The sequence below is a fragment of the Trichoplusia ni genome, chromosome 22, assembly GCF_003590095.1.
Source record: "Trichoplusia ni isolate ovarian cell line Hi5 chromosome 22, tn1, whole genome shotgun sequence".
Taxonomy (NCBI): domain Eukaryota; kingdom Metazoa; phylum Arthropoda; class Insecta; order Lepidoptera; family Noctuidae; genus Trichoplusia; species Trichoplusia ni.
The window spans coordinates 3,026,010-3,049,750 of NC_039499.1; the positions used below are offsets into that span (position 1 = coordinate 3,026,010).

Genomic DNA, 23,741 nt, shown 5'->3' on the forward strand with positions numbered 1-23,741 from the left:
AGCAGCTTAATTCGACGCGATTTCAATTTTACTAGTTGTAGCAACACTTCCAAGCTACTAGCCTTGCACGTTATTTAAAGCAGGGAAACAAAAAATAACGACTGGTATCACTGTCCAGCCACATTATCTATGTTACCCCGCCTTGACTCATTAGTTTAAAGCCCTTAACATATTTGTTTTTAATTATATAATTTTTTTTTTTTTTTTTTTTTTAATAAATAAAAACAAATATGAACGCGATGTATTATTTTTACGTTTATATATTGGGAGGGATATTTCAAATAAATAATTATCTATAATAAATTTTTGGGTGGGAGCTCCTAAATCGCGTCGAATTAAGCTGCTCGCATAATTTGGATCGAACTTCACTTGGTAAGTTCGTTTGATCATAAATTATGCTACGCAGCTTAATTCGACGCGATTTCAATTTTACTAGTTGTAGATGTTTAAAGTAGATTAAGTAAAAATAATACGAAAAACTTTTAAATAATCATTTATTTATTCCTTTGTTTTTAACAATTGTTATTTAAGATAGATCGTGCGAAACATTCTTGGTCATTAACAATTTCTTTATTGTAATATTTGGCAAAAAACTCCAGACGCTTCACTCCAACCAGCTGTCTTTCTTATAATATCTATATTTACTCCTAGTTTTTTAGCAGACGCTGTGGATGCATGGCGAGTACTATGAGCACTAAATATAGATGTATCCACACCGCTATTATGCAAGGTAGTCTTAATCCAGTGGCCTAAAGTCTGAGATGAAACCTCTCTATAAGGTTTCTTTAAACTTAAGAATATTTTTTCTTGGTTACAATTGCGTAACGAACTAGTTTTATTTAAATACTGGATAATACTTAAAGCTGGACAAATTTCAGGCCGAGGAGTGAAGAAAGGGAGTTTTAGCACAGGTTGATTCTCATTTAGTCTAGAAGTTTTAATAAAATCAGATATTTTAACAATTATATAATTTCCTTGATTAATAATTATATTTTTAATTTTGATAAGGGAGATTGTCTGGACACGATGAGCCGTTACCAAAGCCAAAAGAGTAACTGTTTTCTTAGAAATATCATTTAAACTCAAACTCTCATTAGGCCAAAATTGACTTAAATAATCTAAAACTATATTAGGTTCCCAAACAATATCATATCTTGGCGCAGGAGGTCTTAATTTGTATATTCCTTTCATAAATCTTCTTAATCTATCATCATCTATGGAATGGCCCATCAATAAACTAATAGCTGACCTATGAGAGTTAATTGTGCCATACCTTGCTCCCTGATCAAAAAGTTGCGTAAGATAATGTATAATTACAGGAACAGACGCAGATGAATAACAAAAATGATTAATCTCACAATACTTGATCCATGATCTAATACATACATTGTATTGCTTATAGGTATTATCAGACAACGAAGATAATATAATATCCACAGACCTTGAGGAAAGATGTCGATCTAAAAATGTTTTCCGGATAATTTCACGGCAATTAGTTCGAGTGATTTGTGAAGACTGTGATGCGATCTGAAAAGAGATACGAGCAAATGTTTATTTGGTGAAAAAATAATCTCTTCTGAAATCTTAATTCTCTGATATAACGGGTACCATGATTGAGTAGGCCAGTTTGGTATAACTACAATACCTTCTGCCTTATCATTTATTATTTTTCGTAACATTTTTAAAATCAAACAAAAAGGAGGAAACGCGTAAAAGTGAAGTCGAGACCAGGAAAACGTAAAAGCATCTACAGCCCAGGCATCAGGATCTTGCTTCCAAGACACAAAGGTAGAACATTTCTTATTATTTCTGCTTGCAAACAAGTCAATATTCGGTTGGCCAAATGAATGGACGATCTTATCAAACGCATAATCTGCAAGTTCCCATTCTGTGTCTCGGAATCCTACTCTAGACATCTCATCGGCTTCTACATTATCTTTAGTATTTATGTAAGACGCAAATATAAAAATCTTTCTGTCTTCACACCACTGCCAAATCTGACGACTAATTTCCTCAAGATGTGGATATTGTACACTACCCATTTTATTAATACATGCTATTGCTGTAGTATTATCTATCCTTAAAAGAATTTCCGTATTATTAATATCCTTAGCATACAATTTCAAAGCAAAGAAAGCTGCTTTGAGTTCTAATATATTAATATGCTGTAATCTTTCTTCTTTGGTCCAATACCCAAAAGCTCTATTATCATTACAATATGCTCCCCATCCCGTAAGCGATGCATCTGAGAATATTTCGCGCATATAAACTTGATTTTTTATTATTGCATAATCGTTCTTAATATGCTGTAACCACCATAACATATCTTCACGTAAATTATGTGGAATTTCTACTATTTGATCATAAGAAGAGTTTTTTAACAACGATAAAAATTTAAAACGTTCAAATCTCTTAGTATATAACCAAGCATAGTCCATTGCTGGGCAAGCCGATATTAATATTCCAATAAACCTAGCATAATCACGTAAATAACACCTTTTCATATCTAAAAACTTTAAAATTAAATTATAAATCTTATGTCTTTTATCACTGGGTAATTTTATTATCATCCTTGTAGAATCAAAAATAAATCCTAAATATTTACATTCTTTTGAAGGTGTTAAAAAACTCTTTTCATAATTTATAAAAAATCCTAATTTTTCAATAATGTTTTTAATAGTCAAAACATTCTTGCTACATTCTTGAAAGGAATTACCAAAAATCAATATATCATCTAAATAAATAACACATAATATTCCTTTCGAACGACAAAATTCCATGACTGGTTTTAACAACTTGGTAAAAACATAAGGGGCCGTTGCTAATCCGAACGGCAAACAATTATAATTATAAAGATTATTATTAAACTTAAATTTTAAATATTTTTTATGTGATTCATGTATAGGTAATAAATAATATGCATCTTTAAGATCTATAGAAGCCATAAAGCAGCCTAATGAAATTAGTTTTGATGCAGTTCGATAGTCTTCTAATTTAAAATGGATTGTTTTTACAAACTTATTTAAACATTTTAAATTTAATATAAAACGATTTTCTCCATTGGGTTTTGGAACAAGAAATACTGTGGAAATAAATTCATTTTCTTCATGGTCACATTTTGAAATGGCATTTATATTAATTAATTTAAAAAACCAACGTGCGAAGGCTCTGAGCACGAAAATGTCAATGAGTCAAGGCGGGGTAACATAGATAATGTGGCTGGACAGTGATACCAGTCGTTATTTTTTGTTTCCCTGCTTTAAATAACGTGCAAGGCTAGTAGCTTGGAAGTGTTGCTACAACTAGTAAAATTGAAATCGCGTCGAATTAAGCTGCGTAGCATAATTATATCCAGTACCAATATCGCATGCAGCTTTCTATCTAATCAATACTAACTAGGCAGGACTTGAATATCCGCGAAATTGATTAAGTCTCGCATTCAAACGAACCGACAATAATTATCCATCTACCCACATTTTGTTCCGAAGCATGTATGTATGTTTACTGACCGTTATTCACAATTATTCATGTCTTCATTAAAACTGGCGTTGCCAAGAGAATTTCAAGTTTAAAATTAATGAGAATATTATTTTTATTTTCTGCTTTTTTTTTAATAAAGGTGAAGTTTATGAATGGCCAATTATGGATGTAGGTGAGTATAAGGAGTTTAATAGGAATATTTTATATTCGTACGTTGAAAAAGATAACGGGTTATGGGATTGAAAAAAATAAATAGGAAGAACACATACGCAAACGCAGAAGATAGCTTAAAATAAAGATAAAATAAAAACAGATTTTGGGAGGAAAATATAAAGAATCCAAATTCTTTGTGCATATTTATGCCGCACTCTCCGCGTCCTACAGATTCGGGATATCTGTTAACACACTAAGAAATAAAATTTATAAGTTAGTATACGTAGCTGTCTTCTCCAATAAATTAACCTACATCTAAAACTAGGCCCAAAGCTCACTCATCAGTTAACACACGTAACATTAACAAACCAACACCATTACACATTATTATAACACAGCCTGTTTATCAACCACATGAGCAAAACGAGATTCTAACATAAAGTAAAATGTATGGAATGTTTATAAGTTTGCCAATCTATTTAGTAATACAGGCCGGTGCATCTGCGCTTGCGCAATTATGAAATACAAGGAAGTGACAGAAGTAGAACGAACCTTTCTTTGAATATTCTTCATAATTTAATTAATGGAGTTAAGATGTGTTAACAATTGGTATTTAAACAGCTTTTTGTGGGCAACTTGTTGTATAAATATCTTTACGTTAAATTGAATGTAATTTAATATATTGCCACACTATCTAGTACTATCTACAATAAGCATGCGTTTTACTTGAGTTTTGATATGTTGTATAAAATGTGTTTTTATTTCAAGCAGGATTTTTAGAAACTTTCGGAAGGATAGATACATAGGTACATAAGTGACTTAGTTGCACGGTTGCAAAATCATACTATGCAAAAGAAGCGGCAAAAATAGTCCATAGGGTAATAATACCATTAAATATCAACTACTTAAGTTCTGCTTGCTAAGTTTAATACCTAAAGGATCTTCACTTTTCTAGTCTAAGTACGTACTTTTCCATGTTAAAACTGCTTTTAATAATAGTTTAGGTAGTCGCTTTAATCAGATCAAGTAGTTTAATGCAAATGGGAAATAATAATACTTTAGCATTATATATCGTGACGAACGCTAAGTCGCTTGATAGCAGGTGATAAACACAGCTAATGATAATTATGATGAACACTAATTGACCGCATAATCAGACACTACCTGTACTGCACTACATCTTCCACCCTCGACCTTATTATATGGACGTTAAGGACCATTTTCGCTAGTAAAGAGTCTTCCATTTTCTATATTTGATGGGTATACTCGTCGCATAAAGGATTTTCCTTCGTGACTAGTCGGTAACGATACTAAACGATGTTAATCTTTGATAAACATAGCGTTTGTGAAAGGTAGACCTTTAGTGATTGATTGTAGGTCATGTTTGTCATGAGTTGACTGGTTTGGCTAAGCACTGGCCTGGAGTAGGGCGGAATGACACGGTTTGTCAAAGGCCTTTACTCTATATTAGGGTAATGCCTATACCCAGGATATGGCCTTGAAAAGGAACTTTATACAAGCCAAGTCTTTATCCTTCTCTTGCAGTTCGATCCAAACTCTATCCTATAAAAAAAACCAAATTGGTTAAGTGAAAGCATAACAGACAGACAGCGTTTGAATTGAAAATTGATTCAATTAATTTATCAATGTGACTAGGGATCGACTACATCATTAGGCGTAACCTTGCGTTAGACATTTTTTATTGTTTTCGTTGGCCTAAAGTGCGCTGTGTGTAAAACTATTTTCGTTTGAGCTCGCTTAAGATTAGGCAATATTTGGGAACGGTGCCTTGAGTATGTTTGTTATGGATATCCAGTAACATCAACACACTCTTTAACCTACCTACAAACACCATGGTGACTAACTCAAATAAGACAAAGACTTTTAATGAGTACTTTAAAGAAACTCCATTGACCTACATTTCTAAAATAAACTATGCTAAAAAGTATCCATCTCCGTTAGAAATGAGAATGTTAATTTAGACACAATATAAATGAGTAACTAAATGCAAATGTAGTACTTTACATAACTTTAACAAGTCAATGGGGGTTCACTAAGTGCAAACTGCAACTTCCATTTGAAAACCCGCATTTATTGAGACGCAGTAAAAATGGATATACATACTAAATCGTTCCGGGGTGAAACGCTAATAACTTCGAATCACGCCGAGGATATCTCTGAATTTCACCGACCAAATACACATTTGGACTCATCTACTGCCAGAGGCTTGCTCATATTGTCATGTTCAACGCAACTCTGGTCATCTTAAAGGAACCCTGCGAAAGCACACATGAATTAAAGATCAATAATCTCGTGTTATATAGATAACCAACATTAACACTTACCCAATAGTTCTATTACTTTTATTTATGGGACAGGAGAAAAGAGTAATTACATATCTACAAAAATAAACAGTATCTAATTAAGTATAAAATATTTTACTTCTATACGTCTAATTATACTACTTACAAATAACAAGTATCGGTTTCTTTAATCACAACAGACTTTCTTCTATTTACTTGGCTCGTAATTGTAATGACTATTTATAACGCTCTTCGCTTGCAAAATAGTTTATTGTAATTCTAAGGTACGAGTAAGTCCGCGTAAATCATTTCTATTTGACAATGCTAGTCGTAAGTAAATTCGAAACACGAGTCGGGGTGAAATCGTTCGTATACGTTCTTCTTGGCTAAGTGCGCACTGGCCATAACTAGGTAAAACAATAAAACAAATTGTGTTCTTAGACGCTATTTATTGTTACAGAAATGATTCATGTGGTGTTCTTGCCGACTGAGAGAAAACCCGATGTGTTGGAGAAGTATTTCGCGTTCGCTTCGTTGATGCGCGTTTCTGCTGCTTGGGGGTTCACGATTTCGAGTCCCTGTAAGACAAATAGATAATTAAATCACAATGTTTTTGTGTGCGGGGAATATTAGGGCTTGAGAGTTTACATTCGTAATGATTTAATTATATTTAGACACTGCGGGAATTGCTAGCATGTTGTACCATGACAGTCATTATGTATATGGAAAAAAGAGATGTAGCTAACGACAATCACAATAATAGCCAACAAAATCTAACCCCAATATAGTTAAAGGCAAGCTAAAACGGGGATTACGTTCTAGACGTTGCGTATCATTAAAGATATTAAGAACATACCATAAATGCAGACTACCTAAAGATGAGTCATTAAATCAATAAAAACATAATGAAGTTTTTAGTCACATTCTCGTCCTTAGCTCATAAATACGACGCACATATATGTGTAATCAAGGAAACCTTTGCTATAATAGTCTGCAGTGGGTTGCATCTTAAAATAGAAGATTCATCATCCAATCATAAAATTAATTTGTTTTAATTAAACCGTATCAAGTTTACAAGGTGATCTACAGAACCAAAGCTGGTACATATTAATTAGGCGCTGTTAATTACGAGACAGTTCCACGAAAGCCCGCACTACATTACAAGATAACACGCCATGTAATGTCTTCGAACTCCACAAGCTATGATGAAGGAGTATTATAAGTATAAGGAGGCTTACCTAAATACAATGTTTTCGAGCTAACAAGACAAGTGCGACCCGTGCTTGAAATCTGTTCGTTATTTGTGTCAGTGCGCGGCATTCCGTTCGTTATTTCTGTCATTATCTCGATACTAATAGCGCCAACTCAGCAATAATCCACAAGCCATACAAATAAGAGCACGTCACGTAGCAATGTCTTACAAAAATCGACCTTAGTACGTTGAAATAGGGATTATCAATAGCGATTTATATATTGTACAGTAAAACGCAGATTGCGTTTCCTGAACATCAACTATGACAGCGTTTTTATTAAAACGCAATAAGACTCATTCTTGCGATACATAGTCAACACTTGGTTGCGTTCTAGCGTATAAGCAAGCAATAATGACTATTAATTAAATTCTTGCTTATCACGTTAACCTCTTTTTGCGGCATCTCAGCGCTTCATTTGTCGATACAAAGTATTCAAACTGTGTGCATGAAGGCACGAGCCAGACTTTACATAACAAGGCAGAATGCGCATCAATTTCAACAAACATAAATGTCTATTCGATTGAAAATTGAATCTACGACCGTTCGGTAATTTTATCTGACGCCGTCGAACAAATTAGTTTCGCTAATAGGATTTGGTATTTTGGGAAACTATCAATAGAAATGTTATGATCACTTCCGCGGTGCCTGATTGCCCTACTGACTTATTCCAATCTTAATTTCCTGTCAATTACCTTGAATATGTGCTACAAAGGTAATACACAACCTATAAAAATGTTAAGAGGATGTAAAATAAGCCACTTTCACTTGATCGCACAGAGAATGTTATTCAAAGTAAATCGCTACTATCTACATATTCTAAATGCTCATATAAATGTTTACTGCTGAGGTAAAATACTGTCGAGAAATCGTAAAGGTTTAGAAATTTGATCTGGTACTTTAACAATCGAATCGCCTTTATATTCAGTCTAGACTTTATTCACGACTTTGTGTACATAGAACTATAACAAATAACATCAGTACTGTCAGGCACAGAGCTTTTATTATTTCTGAAAATTCTTCCTGTAAATCTGCAGACTCTCATAGACATCGTTGGACTCGTTTTTAAGTTAAGCCTGGACAGACAAAAAAACGAACAGTCATTCGAGTTTCGGGCACCATTCAACAGATGGCGTTTCTACAACTTATCTATACTAATATATAAAGCTGAAGAGTTTGTTTGAACGCGCTAATCTCAGGAACTACTGATCTAAATTGAAAAAATATTTTTGTGAATAGACCATTCACCGAGGAAGGCTTTAGGCTATAAGCCGCCACGCTGCGACTAAAAGGAGCGAAGATACAATGGAAAATGTGAAAAAAAAACAGGACAGGTATAAATCATAACTTATATCTTCTAACCACGGGGACGAAGTCGCGGGCAACAACTAGTAACTTCATATACGATCATATTATATTCTATATCATTGGTTGCATTATAGAGTGTGGTATAGCGACGGGGGCATAATCTCGGTGATTGCTATCTAGGAGCTAACGGTCCTGGATGCGGCGGGTTAACGTGAGCCGCCGGCCAACAGGCGGAGGGCAACGGATAAATGCCTCTAAGCTTACTAAGCTAGCTAAATCCGCAAAACGATTGTATAAAGACGTATATCTATAGGTAAGGGGGTTTTTGAAGGAGTTTTAAATGATAGAAGGGTTATGATCGTTGTAATTGGAAAAACGTTTAACGACTTGATTCGTCTATAACTTTAATGATGTTATGTTGTATTTTTTTTATTTCGCTTCATGTCGTATCGATACAGAATATTTCCGGTTCAACGCTGAGCTACTTTGGTTTATGATACTTAATTAAGCTACAATTTTCTAGAAATCTCAGCAACATGTTATTCTTGCAAAAGTCAAAGATTGCTATAATTACGCATTTATTTTCAATTGCTTTTCTATATTTACAACACAGCTATCGCTAAGTATGCATAAAATAATAATTGCTTTGCTATAAAAATATAAGCAAACCTTTTAAAGTTTTCTTCGAAATAGGTTCTAAACATGTAGAAATACCATTCTCTTGCCCATAAAAGTACTAAGCCTCGGTAGTCTTTCTATTTTGATGTATATCTAAAATCTTAACGAGGTTTAACATCGTTTAACCTAAGGGCGTAGCCATTCCCATAGCACAAATACCAACAGCGAAATGTAAACGGAGAAAGTCTTGTCCTAACCCGATCGCCTGAAATTCTAATGGGTAATATTCTCGGCTCGCCTACATGCAAAACTTACGTCCGAGTATGAATAGGACAAGTTATGGGCCTGTGGCCCACTCATGCAGACTAACTTACGCCTAATATATGCAATGATTATGTAACAAGTCTTATTGATTGGGTACATGTCGCCAGAACCGACTGGCTTTCATGTAAAGATTGACATACGGAAGAATAAAGGCATGTTTTGATTCGGTAACCATTAGATGACAAGTTATCTTAAGTATTGAGATAATTCGGAAAAATATCGACGCCAGGCTAAGTTATAGACAACTTCCCGAACACACGTTGTTCAAGAATCGTATTTGGAGCGATTCTTTCGCGTCTTTAGCGTCTTATTTAAAGAATACTTGTGCTATAGTTTTAATTTAATACTCATTACCACATCTTAAGTTACATTTATGCATAATAGCACCTTTTCTAATTCATGCTTTAACCTCAAACTGCCCAGCATTATGCCTTTAATAAGTACTAAAAATAAGGACGGGGTTACGGGCGCAAATGCACCATAATATGTTAAGATTTCTACTTTCCATGTAATACGATATGTATTTCAGTTCTTGTTAAGCTCATTAAAATATTATTACGTGCTTTCGAAATACATATTGCGGCATCTATTGACGATGGAATTAACAGATCTATCAAACAGTGAAGTTTAAATCACGTCTTGATTTGAAACAATACGATTAATTATCGAACATAAGGGTCTTGGTTTTTGTAGTCAATGAGAGATGTAATGAATGATCTTTAAATGCATTACAACATTTCCATTGATGTCGGTTCGACGTTCAGATAAATAACGAATCACTAATTGGATGGAGTCGACATAAAAGGACGTCATGGTTAAGAAACTGCGATCGTTACTAGATAACCGTGATGTTACATACTGTTATGGTTAGTGCACATTACTGACCCAGCACCTAAAGACCGTTGTTGTTGTGGAAGCGAGAGAGCACTAACTTTTTGTAGAGCACTGTCTCGCTCTTACAATAGCGACTATTTCTTTAAGATCTAGTTGTTCCTGTTGGGCTCCGGGCTTGAGCCTCAAGCTATCGCAATCATAAGATTTACGTGTAGTCCACGTATTTATACACTAGCTTTATTGTTTGCGTCTCGTTTGATATAAGATATGTGATGTGTAATGTTCTTGTGTCATAAGAATGTCACAGTAGTAGAATTCTTGTTCTTTAAGTTAACATTTGTCCTCAAATAGTGTTTTATGCCGTTATTAATCAGCTATGGTAAAAATATTTGAGTTTGATATATCAGATTAAAATAGTTTTGCAATTAGTGTTCTAGCTAGATACCCATCATCGTATATATATATAAGTAAAATAACTTTTGATATTAGGTAAACGAAATGTGGCTCATCATCGACCTAGCTTTAAGGTAAACGAAATGGGGCAATATAATTTAAATAGTATGAGGACGCTAAAATTCATTCTTCAAAACATTTCTCCGCATAATAGAACGATATGTCCTACCTTTACGTAGACTTGGATGCGACAATCTGTAAAACGGTATCGCAAGTTGCATGAACTCATACATCGCTCGTTCACTCAAGGGTGTATCAAGATGTACGTGAGTTACTATACTAACTACTCCCATTCTTGTTGGTACTTAGGGTTGTCAAGGGCTTTGCTGGCCATGGAAAAAACCATTGATTAAGAATCGTATTTGGTTTAAGCAGGTCGTATATTTACAACAAACGTGTCACTCATGAATCATGATATTTTTTGTTGTTTTTATTTGAAGTAATATTTTTTAGCTTTACATGCATCGCGATAGCTACGTAATTATTTTATGGGCTTAAGAAAACTAAGATATATTCTTTCATGCTCTTTACATGGACTAAAATTCTTTTTTTCTCATATTTTAATCCATACTAAACTTGAACTTCCTATTCTAAAAACGTTAGGTTTTTCTATTTACACTAGGTCCGAATAATCAAATAAAACAATGATATATAGGTACCTTGACGAGTACATTAATCTCTACTGGACACAAACCAGACTCGTAAAAACGCCTAGTAAATAAAACCTTGAGTTATTTTCGTGTCATCCCTGTCTGAACTCTGTAATCGCGTTAATAATGGGAAACTCGTTGATGCGGAAAATATACAGACATAATTATCCTCTTAGATGGGTAAAAATGTACAAAATGTTGTTTGTAATGAGATATGAATATGTTTGTGTGGAGAACTAATGAGCACCTTAGGTTGTATTCTTGTTCCTCATTTGTATTTAGGAAGATAAAGTTCTGAACATAATGTAATTCGCAGACTGGATTAAATGACTATAAAAGTATTTTTTCTTGTTTTTTTTTTGTTACGACAACAACATAATTACGAAGAGTTAGATAATAAATCCATTCGTGGTATCTATATATCATTATGATGACGTTGTTTATTTTTTTATTTCATATACAAATTTACTTTTTATTATTTGCATATAATACATTTTAAACAAGAAATGTAAATCTTCTCGAAATTTATTAGATGCTAAAGTGAAATTTGCTTATCTTAATTTGTTTTTAATTTGTTCATAATCAGGTACAAATATGATATAATTATTTCATTATAGAAAGTGTGTAATATTTAAAATAATTTAACGATAAGACGAGTTATCTCGATTGTAGAGAATAGACGAAAAATATCGTCCCAGATTGTAAGAATCGGAACTTTTTCACTAGCAGTTAGCTGATCACAGATTTTGGTGGTTTCAGCGGATCTATAAATCTATCAGCAATCATGAATTCCAAACCGTTTTCGATCAAAGGAAAAGCCTCAATACTCCCTTAAGATATTATGTTCAAGGTAATGTTAAACCAGTCAAGCTCATCTCACCATCTTCGCCTAAACCCACATATTTTTAACCGACTTCAAAAAAAGGAGGAGGTTCTCAATTCGACTGTATTTTTTTTTTTTTTATGTTTATTACCTCGTAACTTGCGATTGGGTGAACCGATTTTCATGATTCTTTTTTTATTTGAAAGCTTGTGCTTCCCGTGTGGTCCGATTATCACCATTTCAATATCTGATGATGGGATCTTGTAGAAATCGGGGGAACTCTTCAATAAATAACAGCAGATTAACCGCAATTGTTGCTATAGCATATCTAAGCATTGTTTACGCCATCACACAACATATTATCATGCCTGTACTCACTACAAAGGTTATAAAAACTATTTCGAAAAAAAAAAAATGTTCAAGGTCACTTACAAAGTTTTACAAAAAATGCAATACTGAAACTAAAATAAACATAATTAGATGTTTGTTCTGATGAGATATTCGGTTATTCAAAATGGCCTCCATAATTAACATCACTCTCAAATGGTAACAGACTGGGTGGAGGCTTTCGAACAAATATCACTGGGAATTCTGGGCAGTTTCACGGGGGCAAAGAACTCATTTGGGCAGCGCGTTTAGTAGGCCTACCCATACTAAAAAGTGAAAAATAAAATTAATTTTGGAAAAAAATAAAAACCGACTTCAAGACTACACTAACAATATATACAATTGAACTAAAAAGTATAAAATAATATTTTAATTACAAGCCAAAGAACACTAAAGGAAAATCAACGAAATTATTGATACTTATGCATACTATTTACATTTTAAAATCAGTTATTTTTGGAGTCGGTGCCAGCCAAAACAAAAACAATATATTAATGACACAAAAAGAAATTACATAAATAATTGAAAAACAACCGATAATTGAAAAGAAGACAATAAAATAATTTATCTATTAATAACACAAAAAAGAAACATAAACTAATACATACAAACATAAAACACAACCATCAGCGTCTTCTGCCCTCACGCGTCTGCCCGCATTTGGCACCGACCTCAAAAATAACTGATTTTAAAATGTAAATAGTATGCATAAGTATCAATAATTTCGTTGATTTTCCTTTAGTGTTCTTTGGCTTGTAATTAAAATATTATTTTATACTTTTTAGTTCAATTGTATATATTGTTAGTGTAGTCTTGAAGTCGGTTTTTATTTTTTTCCAAAATTAATATAGCTCCCTAATAGATACGCACCAGTTATTTATTTATCATTGTAAGGACATAATTCTAAATATTCAATAGACTATAACATCGCAACAGATCTAGCCCATCGTTAACGAACCGTAGCAATAAGACGACATTACCTCAGGAATCGCAGACGTTACGTATAATTACGAGTGTGTATAAATAAAATACTCTATTGTCTACGTTTTAGGTCGCAGTATTGTAGAATCACAATCACGCATAGATAAGATGTTAAAAATCTGAAGATATTATGTAAAACTAGCTGTAACTTGTGACTCTGTTCACAGAAAATATTCGCCTTCAAAAAAATTATCCACTCAATGGATTAGGATTCAATTAAGCCCGTAAGTAAAAGATACTCGAAGGATAATATATTAATAACGAGTTTTTATCATGACAAAAAACCTACGTGTCATATGTACAGAGAAATTATTGAAATAACTTCAACGGTTACAAAGTTTACCCCGGACAGACAAACAAACAGACAAAAATTCCGATACCAGGTACAGGTAGCTAAAAATGGGTGTGAAGATGTCTCTATCCACAATGCTAAGCCTGATAATGAAAACGTGAGACTATGTACTCAATTGCAGTAAAACAATGTAACTTGTTAAGTGAGTACAACGACACACATTTTTTACAATAGCTAGAGTTGTTATGTCATTTTAAAACGTTTATAGTATTAAGTTTTTGCTGCGTCGCATGACAGTAGACCGTGCGCCTAATGCCGTGTATATTCAGACGATGTACGTTTTGGCTGTTCCTTTAATTACCGTACCATAGCTTATATTAGGGGCAATTACTATTTTATTAGGTATTGAATAGTTAATTTCATAGCAATACTTAGGTGTCCGGATATTGGATAGTACAAGTAATCCATCTGTATGGTTTAATTATAAATTACCGTACTGTGTGATTACATATTCATTATACGTTTTGACTGGTTTTACTGTAAAATTGGGATGTCACAGGCTTCTGCCCATATAGAGATTGGTTGAGCATTGATCACCACGTCATGGCCAGGCCGACCGACATGGATATAGGATGTAATACTTAGTAAAATTTAATTCCAAAAATATGATTAAATAAAATTGTTAAACAAACAAAGCTACTAGTTTGAATATATATAAATTGTCGGAATACTTAGACTCAAATATAATACTTTGTTTGATCATTATGTGTTCGGTTCAATTGTTTATTATTGTTGGATTTATAACAAGCGTTAATATTTATAAACTGAGCAGTAGGTAAATTGTGTCAAAATAAAACATCCTGTATGAAGCCCGGATATTCATCCGTACTTGTGTCTTACAGACATGCATCTTACAAAAGGGTGTTTGAATTAAAATAGCTTATCATTAGCAACAGATAGACATGAATATTTATTTAAATGTGTACCTAAATATAAATAAAATTGCTTACTCAGGTAAAATTGTTGTACTTCTATAACTTTAGTTAGTTGTTTTTTATTTATCTTGTTTCAATATCTTTTAAAATCGACCACTCGATATCAGACAATCTTACAATTTACAAAAGAGGGCAAAGCACTAATACAAAAAACAAGTGAGACTCGACTCGAGGCCTGCGTATCGGCGATTTCAGATCAAATCCAGGTTCCCTTTCACCGTAAGAATTGAATGGCCTTAGAAAGTACATAATTTTACTCATATTGCTACATGTCGAATACATAAACATCTACCTATAGTTCTCCTAACTGTGTATACTAAATTATGTATTAATGCAATCAATCTATTTAATTTACTGCCTCCGTAAATACATGGTGCCTATAGAACACCATGAGGCTTTTGATTAATCACCGTGATATATCTATAGGGCATTATTGAATGTCCTATTGTACAGTGGACCTCACACCAGTAGAAATCTATTTATCTTAACATTGCCTTTATGTAAAGTCGATAAGGTCGAATTTGGTTTATCAATGTTTCGAGTACAGTGCGTTCTATTGTACGCGACATTCAGTATTAATCTTTCCGTAGTTAATTTATCAAGGTTGTTATGGGACTGTAAATGGATATTGAATGGGAACATGGTGTTGTAAATTTGTAACTGTCGCAGAGGCTTGCTAATAAAACTAATCCATCTTAACAAGTTTTTGCGAAGGACGTATTAGAAACTAATTTACGATTATATCGCCTCAAAGGGCTTCGATTATTATGTGACGAAATCTAGTCGTATAATTAGTTTTTGACAATATTGATGGCCGCAGAATTCCAAACACTACTTCCAGAGTTCTCAATTTGTATTAGAACAACAAAGAATTTTAGTATAAAAATATCTGGCCTTATACATAATATTGCATCGCATATCAAATCTACTTTTTTATAAACAACTTGACTCGGAACAATTGACTGTGGGTCATACTTCCCGTTATGTGATACTTAAAAATAATACTGTCACGTGCAACACCTAATAGCTAACAATTCGAGACACGTTTTAAGTCAACCATAACAACCGTATAATTCAAGTTTGCGTGCATGCGAAAATCACCCTTATGATTATGACGATAAAATACAATTGAAGTATCAATTAATTTTGCTAAGTCTCTTTTAAATGCACTTAATTGTATAATTTTATATTAAATTGTGGTTTAGCTACTCTATATGGGAATAAGCGTGAAGTCTAAAGTATTTTTTGTAGAGTTTTAGTTCTTCAGTAGGTTATGTCTTAATGATGTATGCTTAGTCTGTTCTTCTGTGTATTTACACTAACCCAAAAAAAAAACCTCCAAAAGATTGGTGATCTTTTAGCCATTTCGGCCAGCTAGCAATACCTGACCGGATCTGAGGATCTGACCGTATAGCAGCGTCTTTCTTCTTTTATTTGTAATAATATTACTTTAAGCCGTAGCGGTAGCCCCCCTGGATTGAGTAGATGCGAGTAGTTAACCCACAACACTTTTCATTTCTCGATAAGCGCTACATTATCCTCATACGTTTGAGATCATCTTAAAATATTTGCTATAAATCTTTCACAATTGTGTTGTCTCGCAAGAGTTGTGATGATACATGCATAATATTGTCAATATTACTCAATGTTACTTGACTTAATCTTTGAAATGCGAAAGACGCTAATAAATTTAGATGTAACCTTTTTGCGATGCAATTATTCAAATTAAATTGGATGACATCAATTTTATTTTAAGATGCAATGCTACATAACTTGCCGAATTAGCTTTGAGATGTTATCCAATGTGAGTACAATATTATGTTCATTAATTAGATTAGGTAGGCTGTCGCCTCAGGCTTGATAACCTCTATAAATTATTACCTAGTGTCTAACATTATAAAGCTGATCGTCTATCGCACAATAAAACTAATTTTACTTTTGACCGAACATTTTCTTCAATTTTTATCCTACTTTATATGGGAATTATTTTCAACTAGTAACTTACATTGTCATTTGATCTATGTAAGTGATGATGTAACTTTTCTAGACAGAAGGGGGCAACAAAATCGGAAATCATTCAAAAATAAAAAAACACTCACCTGCAACGGAGTAAAGGCGACCGACGAAGCAGTACCAGATACTTGTCTCCTAATACTAGTGGCGCCACCATACTGCTGCTGTTTCTGCAAGTTCTTCTGCAGCGTCTTGCTAATCCGGACTTTGGTTTTCTCGTCTATTTGAGGCAGACGGACACGACCAGTACTGGACTTGCCGATCGTGCCGCGGGAGTAGCCCAGGTCTTCTTGGTAGGCGTCATCTTCGATCTGTGGAAGAATTGGTATTTTGTATTGCTGTTTCTTCATCTAAGGATCTACCACTGCTTTTTCACGGTGTAACGGCGACACTTTTCCATATCTATAGTTTTATGATAGGGAGTAGTGGGGGGTAGTGCATTGATATTTGTAGATAATACTTCTTTGATGAAAAGTTTTTCTAATTATGTGATAGAGGAAACATTCAGACATATAAATTTGGAGTTAAGCCTAGTAGAGTCTCTGATTTTTCATCCTTTTCTTTATTGCAATGAATTCTTAGTTTTACTGGTTTTATGTAACTTTGAAATGAGCTTTGGGATCCTTAACTTTAGTACTAAGTTCTAACGAAGCCACAAGGAAGCAATAAAACATTTTGAATAGACGAACCACTTTATAGTTCAGTTTCAAATTTAGTAAAACCTCATTTCACACAGACTAGACGTAACACCTCCTTTAATAAATTCATAACTCTAAAGATAACAGTCTATAAATCTCGTACAGATTTAGACAACAGTTTGATTGATACTAAACGGTATGAATAATATTAACACAGATGAGATGGAATTATAATTGATGGGATTTCGATCGAGGCTGGTAATTAACGCGCCGCCGACTTAGTGCATATGTACCCGGGTTCGATACACACAGGTAAAGAGAATGGTGCACAGAAATTGTAAAAACTTGGGTTAAATGAATGGGACTTCATTTTAGGCTCATGGTAATTTATAGTTTACTTGTAAGCGAGTCTGAGGATAATGAAAAATTTGATAATTATGTGAATTAAGAAATGAGATTCTAAAGCACAAAAAATATTATGGGCGTAAGTCAGATATTTGTGGAAGCATTTTTGCAGTTTTTTTTTTGGTAAACATAATTAATTTTAGCAAGAAAAGTGACTTAATAATTGAGAAGAACCTACTTGTAATGTTTTCTTTTGTTCAAATTATGATCTTTGACATAAAAACGTATTTTTTACAACTTGAATTATTGAACTCAAATACGTCATTCTTTTTTTGATACTTGAATTATAGTTACAAAAATTTACTTAAGTTAAAAACCCAAGAAAATTCGATGGTTCCTAAACCTGGCAATAAAAGCGAACTATTCATTGTTTATGGAACTCACGCGCCACTTTGCGACGAAGCAATCTAGAGCACTTCTATCTAGATAAATACGAATTATATAATGTATGTCATAATCATCTGACTTTTTGCTGGAAGATGGGTTACACGTAAGCACTGAGTTTTTAGTGCATTCTTCATAATAATTGCATTCGTCGTTAATGTCTTCATTTCAACAATATATGCAGCTCGGTTTCAATTTGATTGACGAAATTTTCCCATGATGTAGTTCCGTATTTTTAAGGAACTTATGTCATACATAGCTTTTAAAATAGGTATTGCATTTGTCGTCATTGCACGCATATACATGTGCTTTCGTAATCATATCGATGCAAAAAATATGAACAGCTAGCTTGTTAACGCGGCTTTGCACGCTGGAATGTCACTTTTAGGAGCATGTATGTAATAAGATTTCACCAAAACTGGTCAAGCCAACATACATCCTCACAATCTTTTAATATATTGCTGTCTCCTGCGATACTGAGCAATGAATGAAATGTCTTATTAAGTAAATAGAAGTTTAACATAAGATTGTTAACGTCTAGTCCCGTATGTCCCAGCTCACCGCTTACAACGGGTCTAGCACGGACGTCCGCGCGCTTCAACAGGTCGAGTTCCGGTCTATTTGAGCCACGCGAAAAACGCGGGCCACTTCTACCGAACGATTTGAAATTCAACGCATCTACCGCGGCCCACCGAGCGTGACGTCACATTTAGAAGGATTCCGCGAACGATGCTAGCAGATACAGTACCGTCAACGTAACATAGAGGTTCGGAAAAATTATAGAAGGCTGTTGGAGCGAGATCGAAGTATACATACACCTTGTGTAAGACAAAGGCGGCGATATTATCCAGCTCTTTCTAGACGTACCAAGTTATATCGTGCAGCATTGTAATTATACCATCAATTATTTCGACGGATTAAAAACTATTGTATGTATCTTGTGTGCATTGTGCACTATTAGATAGCTCTCACCGTTTCCGATCGTAATTTTAATTATGGCGGTTTCTCGTATCATGAAATGTCGAGAATTTTCGCCGTCATGATACGCGTTCAATTAAAATGTAAAATGTTCGTGTAATTTGTTTTATCACGAATATTGTACTGCCCTGTGGTCTTTGAGAGCTGTTTTATGAGTAATATTTCCCCTTACTGGTTATGGATGCCTATCGATGATTTAGTTGACACACTGCATCCTGGCTTTCCCTTCTCGCGATGTGATTATTGGAGGATGCGATTATTCATTTAAACGGCTGATCATTTAGTGGTAATGTTTTTAAGTAGGTCGATCTTTTTTTACTTTTTGGTATCTAGATTACCAGTACAAGCGGTAGAGTGACCGGGTTTTCCGAACTTACACGAGTAAAACTTATTTTAAGACGTTTTTTAGCTATGATTTCCGTACTGAGTGACTTTTTAAATAAGGCTTCGTCCAATATTTAAATTACGAAAAAAGAGTTAATTGCATTTCCATGGTTGTATTAGTAATGTTGTAAAACTGTGGACCCCTGTTATACTTTGTTATGCGCATGAGCAAATGAGTACACCCCAACTCAGTCATTAGTCTAGTTAATGGGCTTGATTTTTTTACTTTATTTTTCACGAACCCTTTACTATCTCAAGAACATGCCAACCTAACATATAACCTCATCCTATTTATCTTGTATTTTCTGAACTGGGAACATAAATAGAAAAAACTAGTATTCTATAAAAAAAAACTCCAAACACACTAGTCATCATCATCATTATCATCAGCCCATATTCGTTCACTATTGGACATAGGCATAATCGCACGCCATCGAGATCTATCCTTACACAACATTCACTTTGCAAAAAATAAATTCTGCACAACATTTTTATGTTTGTGAAATCCCCCGCGACCCAGTCGTTTTTTTAAAGGAATTATATAAATGAAGTCCAACGTTACACTCACGTCAGCGAAGTTAAGTCTGTTAGCGTTCTTCCTGAACTCCGTCATCGCGTAGCGCTCCTTCATCTTCCTGACTCGCTTGCCGCCGCGCTTCTTCCTGCTCTGCTCAATCGGCTTCGGCAGGGGCTTCACGAACTTCACGGGTGGAGGTTCCTTGGGACAACAAATACAGAAAAAAATTTATTATAAAGGATTTATAATTAAAAATTATTATACACTACGTCTTTCTGCATTTGACTGCGGTTCGTGCGATAACTCTAATTGTTCCGATTCAAAGGGGAGGAAATATATTTATACAAATATAATGTTTAAATGGGATAGTTTTATGAGGCCATTCTAAGACTTTGGACCTCAGTGAAGACAAGGCTCAGGGGTAACCACGTCTTTCAGTAATTGAAATACCGTGGTCGAGTAATATCTTAAGTCTTCAAGGTACAGACACGGTTCGGGAATACAAAGGACTTACTTTCACTGATTGAATACGTACCGTAGTCGAGTCTCTGCGTAATATCAGGGCCATTCAGGTGTAAAACTTTAATCCTGGTTGTTTGGCTAATTAGCTGATGAAAATCTTTACTATATTACCTATTATCACAGGTTGTGAAGGTAAGCAGATATGATGAAATAATGGCAGCCATTGTGTTCAAAATCTTCACATAATAAACTAAGCTACCATCATTCTATCTTAGTGTGCATAATAAGGGTAATCGTGAATCATAACTTGCTGAGGACTGCCATAAATCTGCCGTGCATGTTGTTATTACCGCGTCTTAACAAGATAGCATTATTTATTTTTAACTAAATTGCAATCGCTCTGTCCGTTAGGGCGATATGCCACAGACAGACAGAACTCGTCCAACTATAATACTTGTCTTTTTGCGACGAGTGTTCATAAAATCCGAGTTTTTACTGTTGACGTCGTTAAAGCAAGACACCAATATTGCCAGTGTAGAGCACATCCTCGCTTCCACCCGCGCCATATTACTGGCCTTTAGTACATTAATTGTTCATAGTACATTTGTAGATAATGTTGATGAGTTACCTGCATTTTATCCAGCTTCTTTTCGATAGATTCTCGAAGCATTCGTCCGATACTTCCATCCGTGCTCTCATGACACGCGTCCACGCGGGATGCCAGGGTTATTTTTGTTGATACCAGCTTCGCCGCTTTAAATCGCAACTCCTAAGAAAACGGATATAAATATTTAAACAGTCACAAAACACAAAAAGGTTTAAAATTTATTTGGATGACACAAATACACAATCAATTAAATTGGTAATGCCTTCTGTCACATAATGTCATCTCAGGCTGTTACTAAATGAGTCAGAATGCAAGTGGCTACAGAAATACATCATCTGAGAAAATTTAAACTGTCTAGTTATTAAAGCAGGGTGACACAATGAAACAGTTAGCACTGCATTGATAGTAGGGTTCCATTATAACCCTTTGGACATGGAACCTTAAAATAAACCAGCTACTCGAAATTTTGAAAAGGTATAATTTAGGTATACTCTCATAGACTGAGTTAGTAATACTTACAGGTGGAGTATCTTGTACTATAGTTGAAAAGTATATAAATCCAGTGTGTGGGAGTGCAGTAGCCTGTGAGAACCCTGACAGGGTCTTCTTCTGTTGTCCTAATGGTAATATATTACAGGCTGGCATCTTAGCTAGCTTAGATAGACCTCCGGCCACACCCAGAATCTTTGCTGCTGTTGATGCACCTTTAAAAAAGTTGTGGTATTCATTTAGAAATTAAAGCTATTTAATTGTCACTATTATTGCAGAGACAGTTGATTTATAATTTTTTATGTTGCATGTTTAGAATTGCATGTTGTTTATATATCTATAGATAAATGATTATTTTTTTACACTTTCTAATAAGTTGAATGTGCTATAATTAAGATAAAACTTCAATATATCAGTTATTTAAATAAAATGATCTAATATTTAATGTGGCATTCTGATTTAATGATCGTGATTTATAGTGACATAAACACTGCAAAAAAACATACTCACCAACAATAGCAGTAATATTTGGTGCAATAAACGCCATTCTGCTTTCAACATATTCATATATCTTTGTTTTAATATTATTCAACTCTGAAGCCATGTCACAAGCTTCGTTAATCTCTGCCAATTCTTTCTCAGTCAATATTTTCCTAGAAAATAAAAGGTCTATTAATATGGACCACTTTTTATAGAAACAGTAATTGTAATATTTAAATATTGTAAATAAGTAATGTCTTTTTCAACACCTCTATGCAAATTAATTCCTAGTGTTGTATGTGATTACAAAAACTAACAAGGCATCATCATGTACATTACAAACATTTGTGTGGTACAGAGACGCTTGTCCTGCCATGTGTTTTGAAGCTGCAATGATCCCAAAGGCTTAATAGATGGATCAAGTATTTCTAGTATTAACAAATATTTTTTTATGATCTATTCAGTTAACCAAGGTGCAGACTTTGACTACTTTACTGAAATACTAGAATAGAAAGTATTTCCATTTACATACCCTTGCGTAGTTGATGCCGTGACAGATACTATCATAATAGTAGCTTGTGTCAGGAAACTTTGTAGTGTTTCATTGTTCTTAGCCTGGTCTAGATCATTGCCAAGCTCTCTGACAGACCGAATGTAGTCTTGCGGTGATATGATTAAAGACTCAAGCTCTGGGAACCTCTTTTGATATTTATCCCGAACATATCTGTGGATAATAGCTGAAAAATGAAATTGATAGCTTTGTTTATGTGCCCCTAATTATTACTAAGCTTAACCAAAACATTTTTTCATCAGCTAAAACAGTTTTTTTTTTTTAATTTCACGACGGATTTAAAAACAGTTCATCCTGCTTAATCCCGCTCGAAGTTTCGAAAGGTGTAGATATGAAGCAAAAAATAATAATGTAATAATTACCAATTTCTCCGTCAATTTCTACAGCTATATTGTTTGCTTCCACAATAAGCTGATACTCAGGGTCCGTCTCCATTAACCCAGTCACTTCAATCTTTTGTCTATTGTTACCAATGTTGTGCTCTATTGATGTCATAACCTGTAATTAATAACATTGAATTTCAGAAGTTGACCAACCCTAGTAATATTTATCATCAGTATATGCTGTGTTATTGTTTATTATTGATTTAACCTAAAAAACACAAACGCTTATTTACCCGCTTCAGTCGATCGGAATGCCTTAATTTTGCCAATTCTCTGATGGATACGTTCTTGATGTCTTCTTCTTTTGGTATTACAGGATATGGTACAGCAAATTCATGGTCTACGTCCATTTTACTCTCGACCAGCGCCTCCAGTTCTCCATCGTCATTCTCTTCCAAATCCGCTAACAGTTCGTCAGCCAAAGACATTGTTCAGTATTAATTATTCTATAGCTTTCAAAACACGATTATTTTTTATTAATTGGGGATTTTTAGCAAGCAAGCCTGTACTAAACGCTATCATCAAACACAGAACACTCAAACGTCAACTTTGAGGACTTTGACAAGAATGACATGACTG

The 23,741-nt window shown here is 34.2% G+C and overlaps 2 protein-coding genes across 2 annotated transcripts; both read right to left on the reverse strand.

Moving 5' to 3' along the window:
* Positions 1-284: 284 nt before the first annotated feature.
* Positions 285-1,548, reverse strand: LOC113504385 (the record flags this gene model as incomplete). The annotated part of the gene is made up of 1 exon (XM_026886628.1): positions 285-1,548. A coding segment is annotated over one exon (978 nt), but the record flags the coding sequence as incomplete, so codon positions are not given.
* Positions 1,549-6,368: 4,820 nt separating this feature from the next.
* On the reverse strand, positions 6,369-23,733 carry LOC113504382 (U4/U6 small nuclear ribonucleoprotein Prp31). The gene is made up of 9 exons (XM_026886624.1): positions 23,396-23,733; positions 23,142-23,277; positions 22,741-22,945; positions 22,239-22,381; positions 21,759-21,943; positions 21,261-21,401; positions 20,222-20,371; positions 16,951-17,175; positions 6,369-6,514 (listed from the first exon to the last, which is right to left on the reverse strand). Exons 1-9 carry the CDS (start codon positions 23,588-23,590, stop codon positions 6,404-6,406), a joined length of 1,491 nt encoding a protein of 496 aa, XP_026742425.1. The 5' UTR covers positions 23,591-23,733; the 3' UTR covers positions 6,369-6,403.
* Between the last annotated feature and the right edge of the window lie 8 nt (positions 23,734-23,741).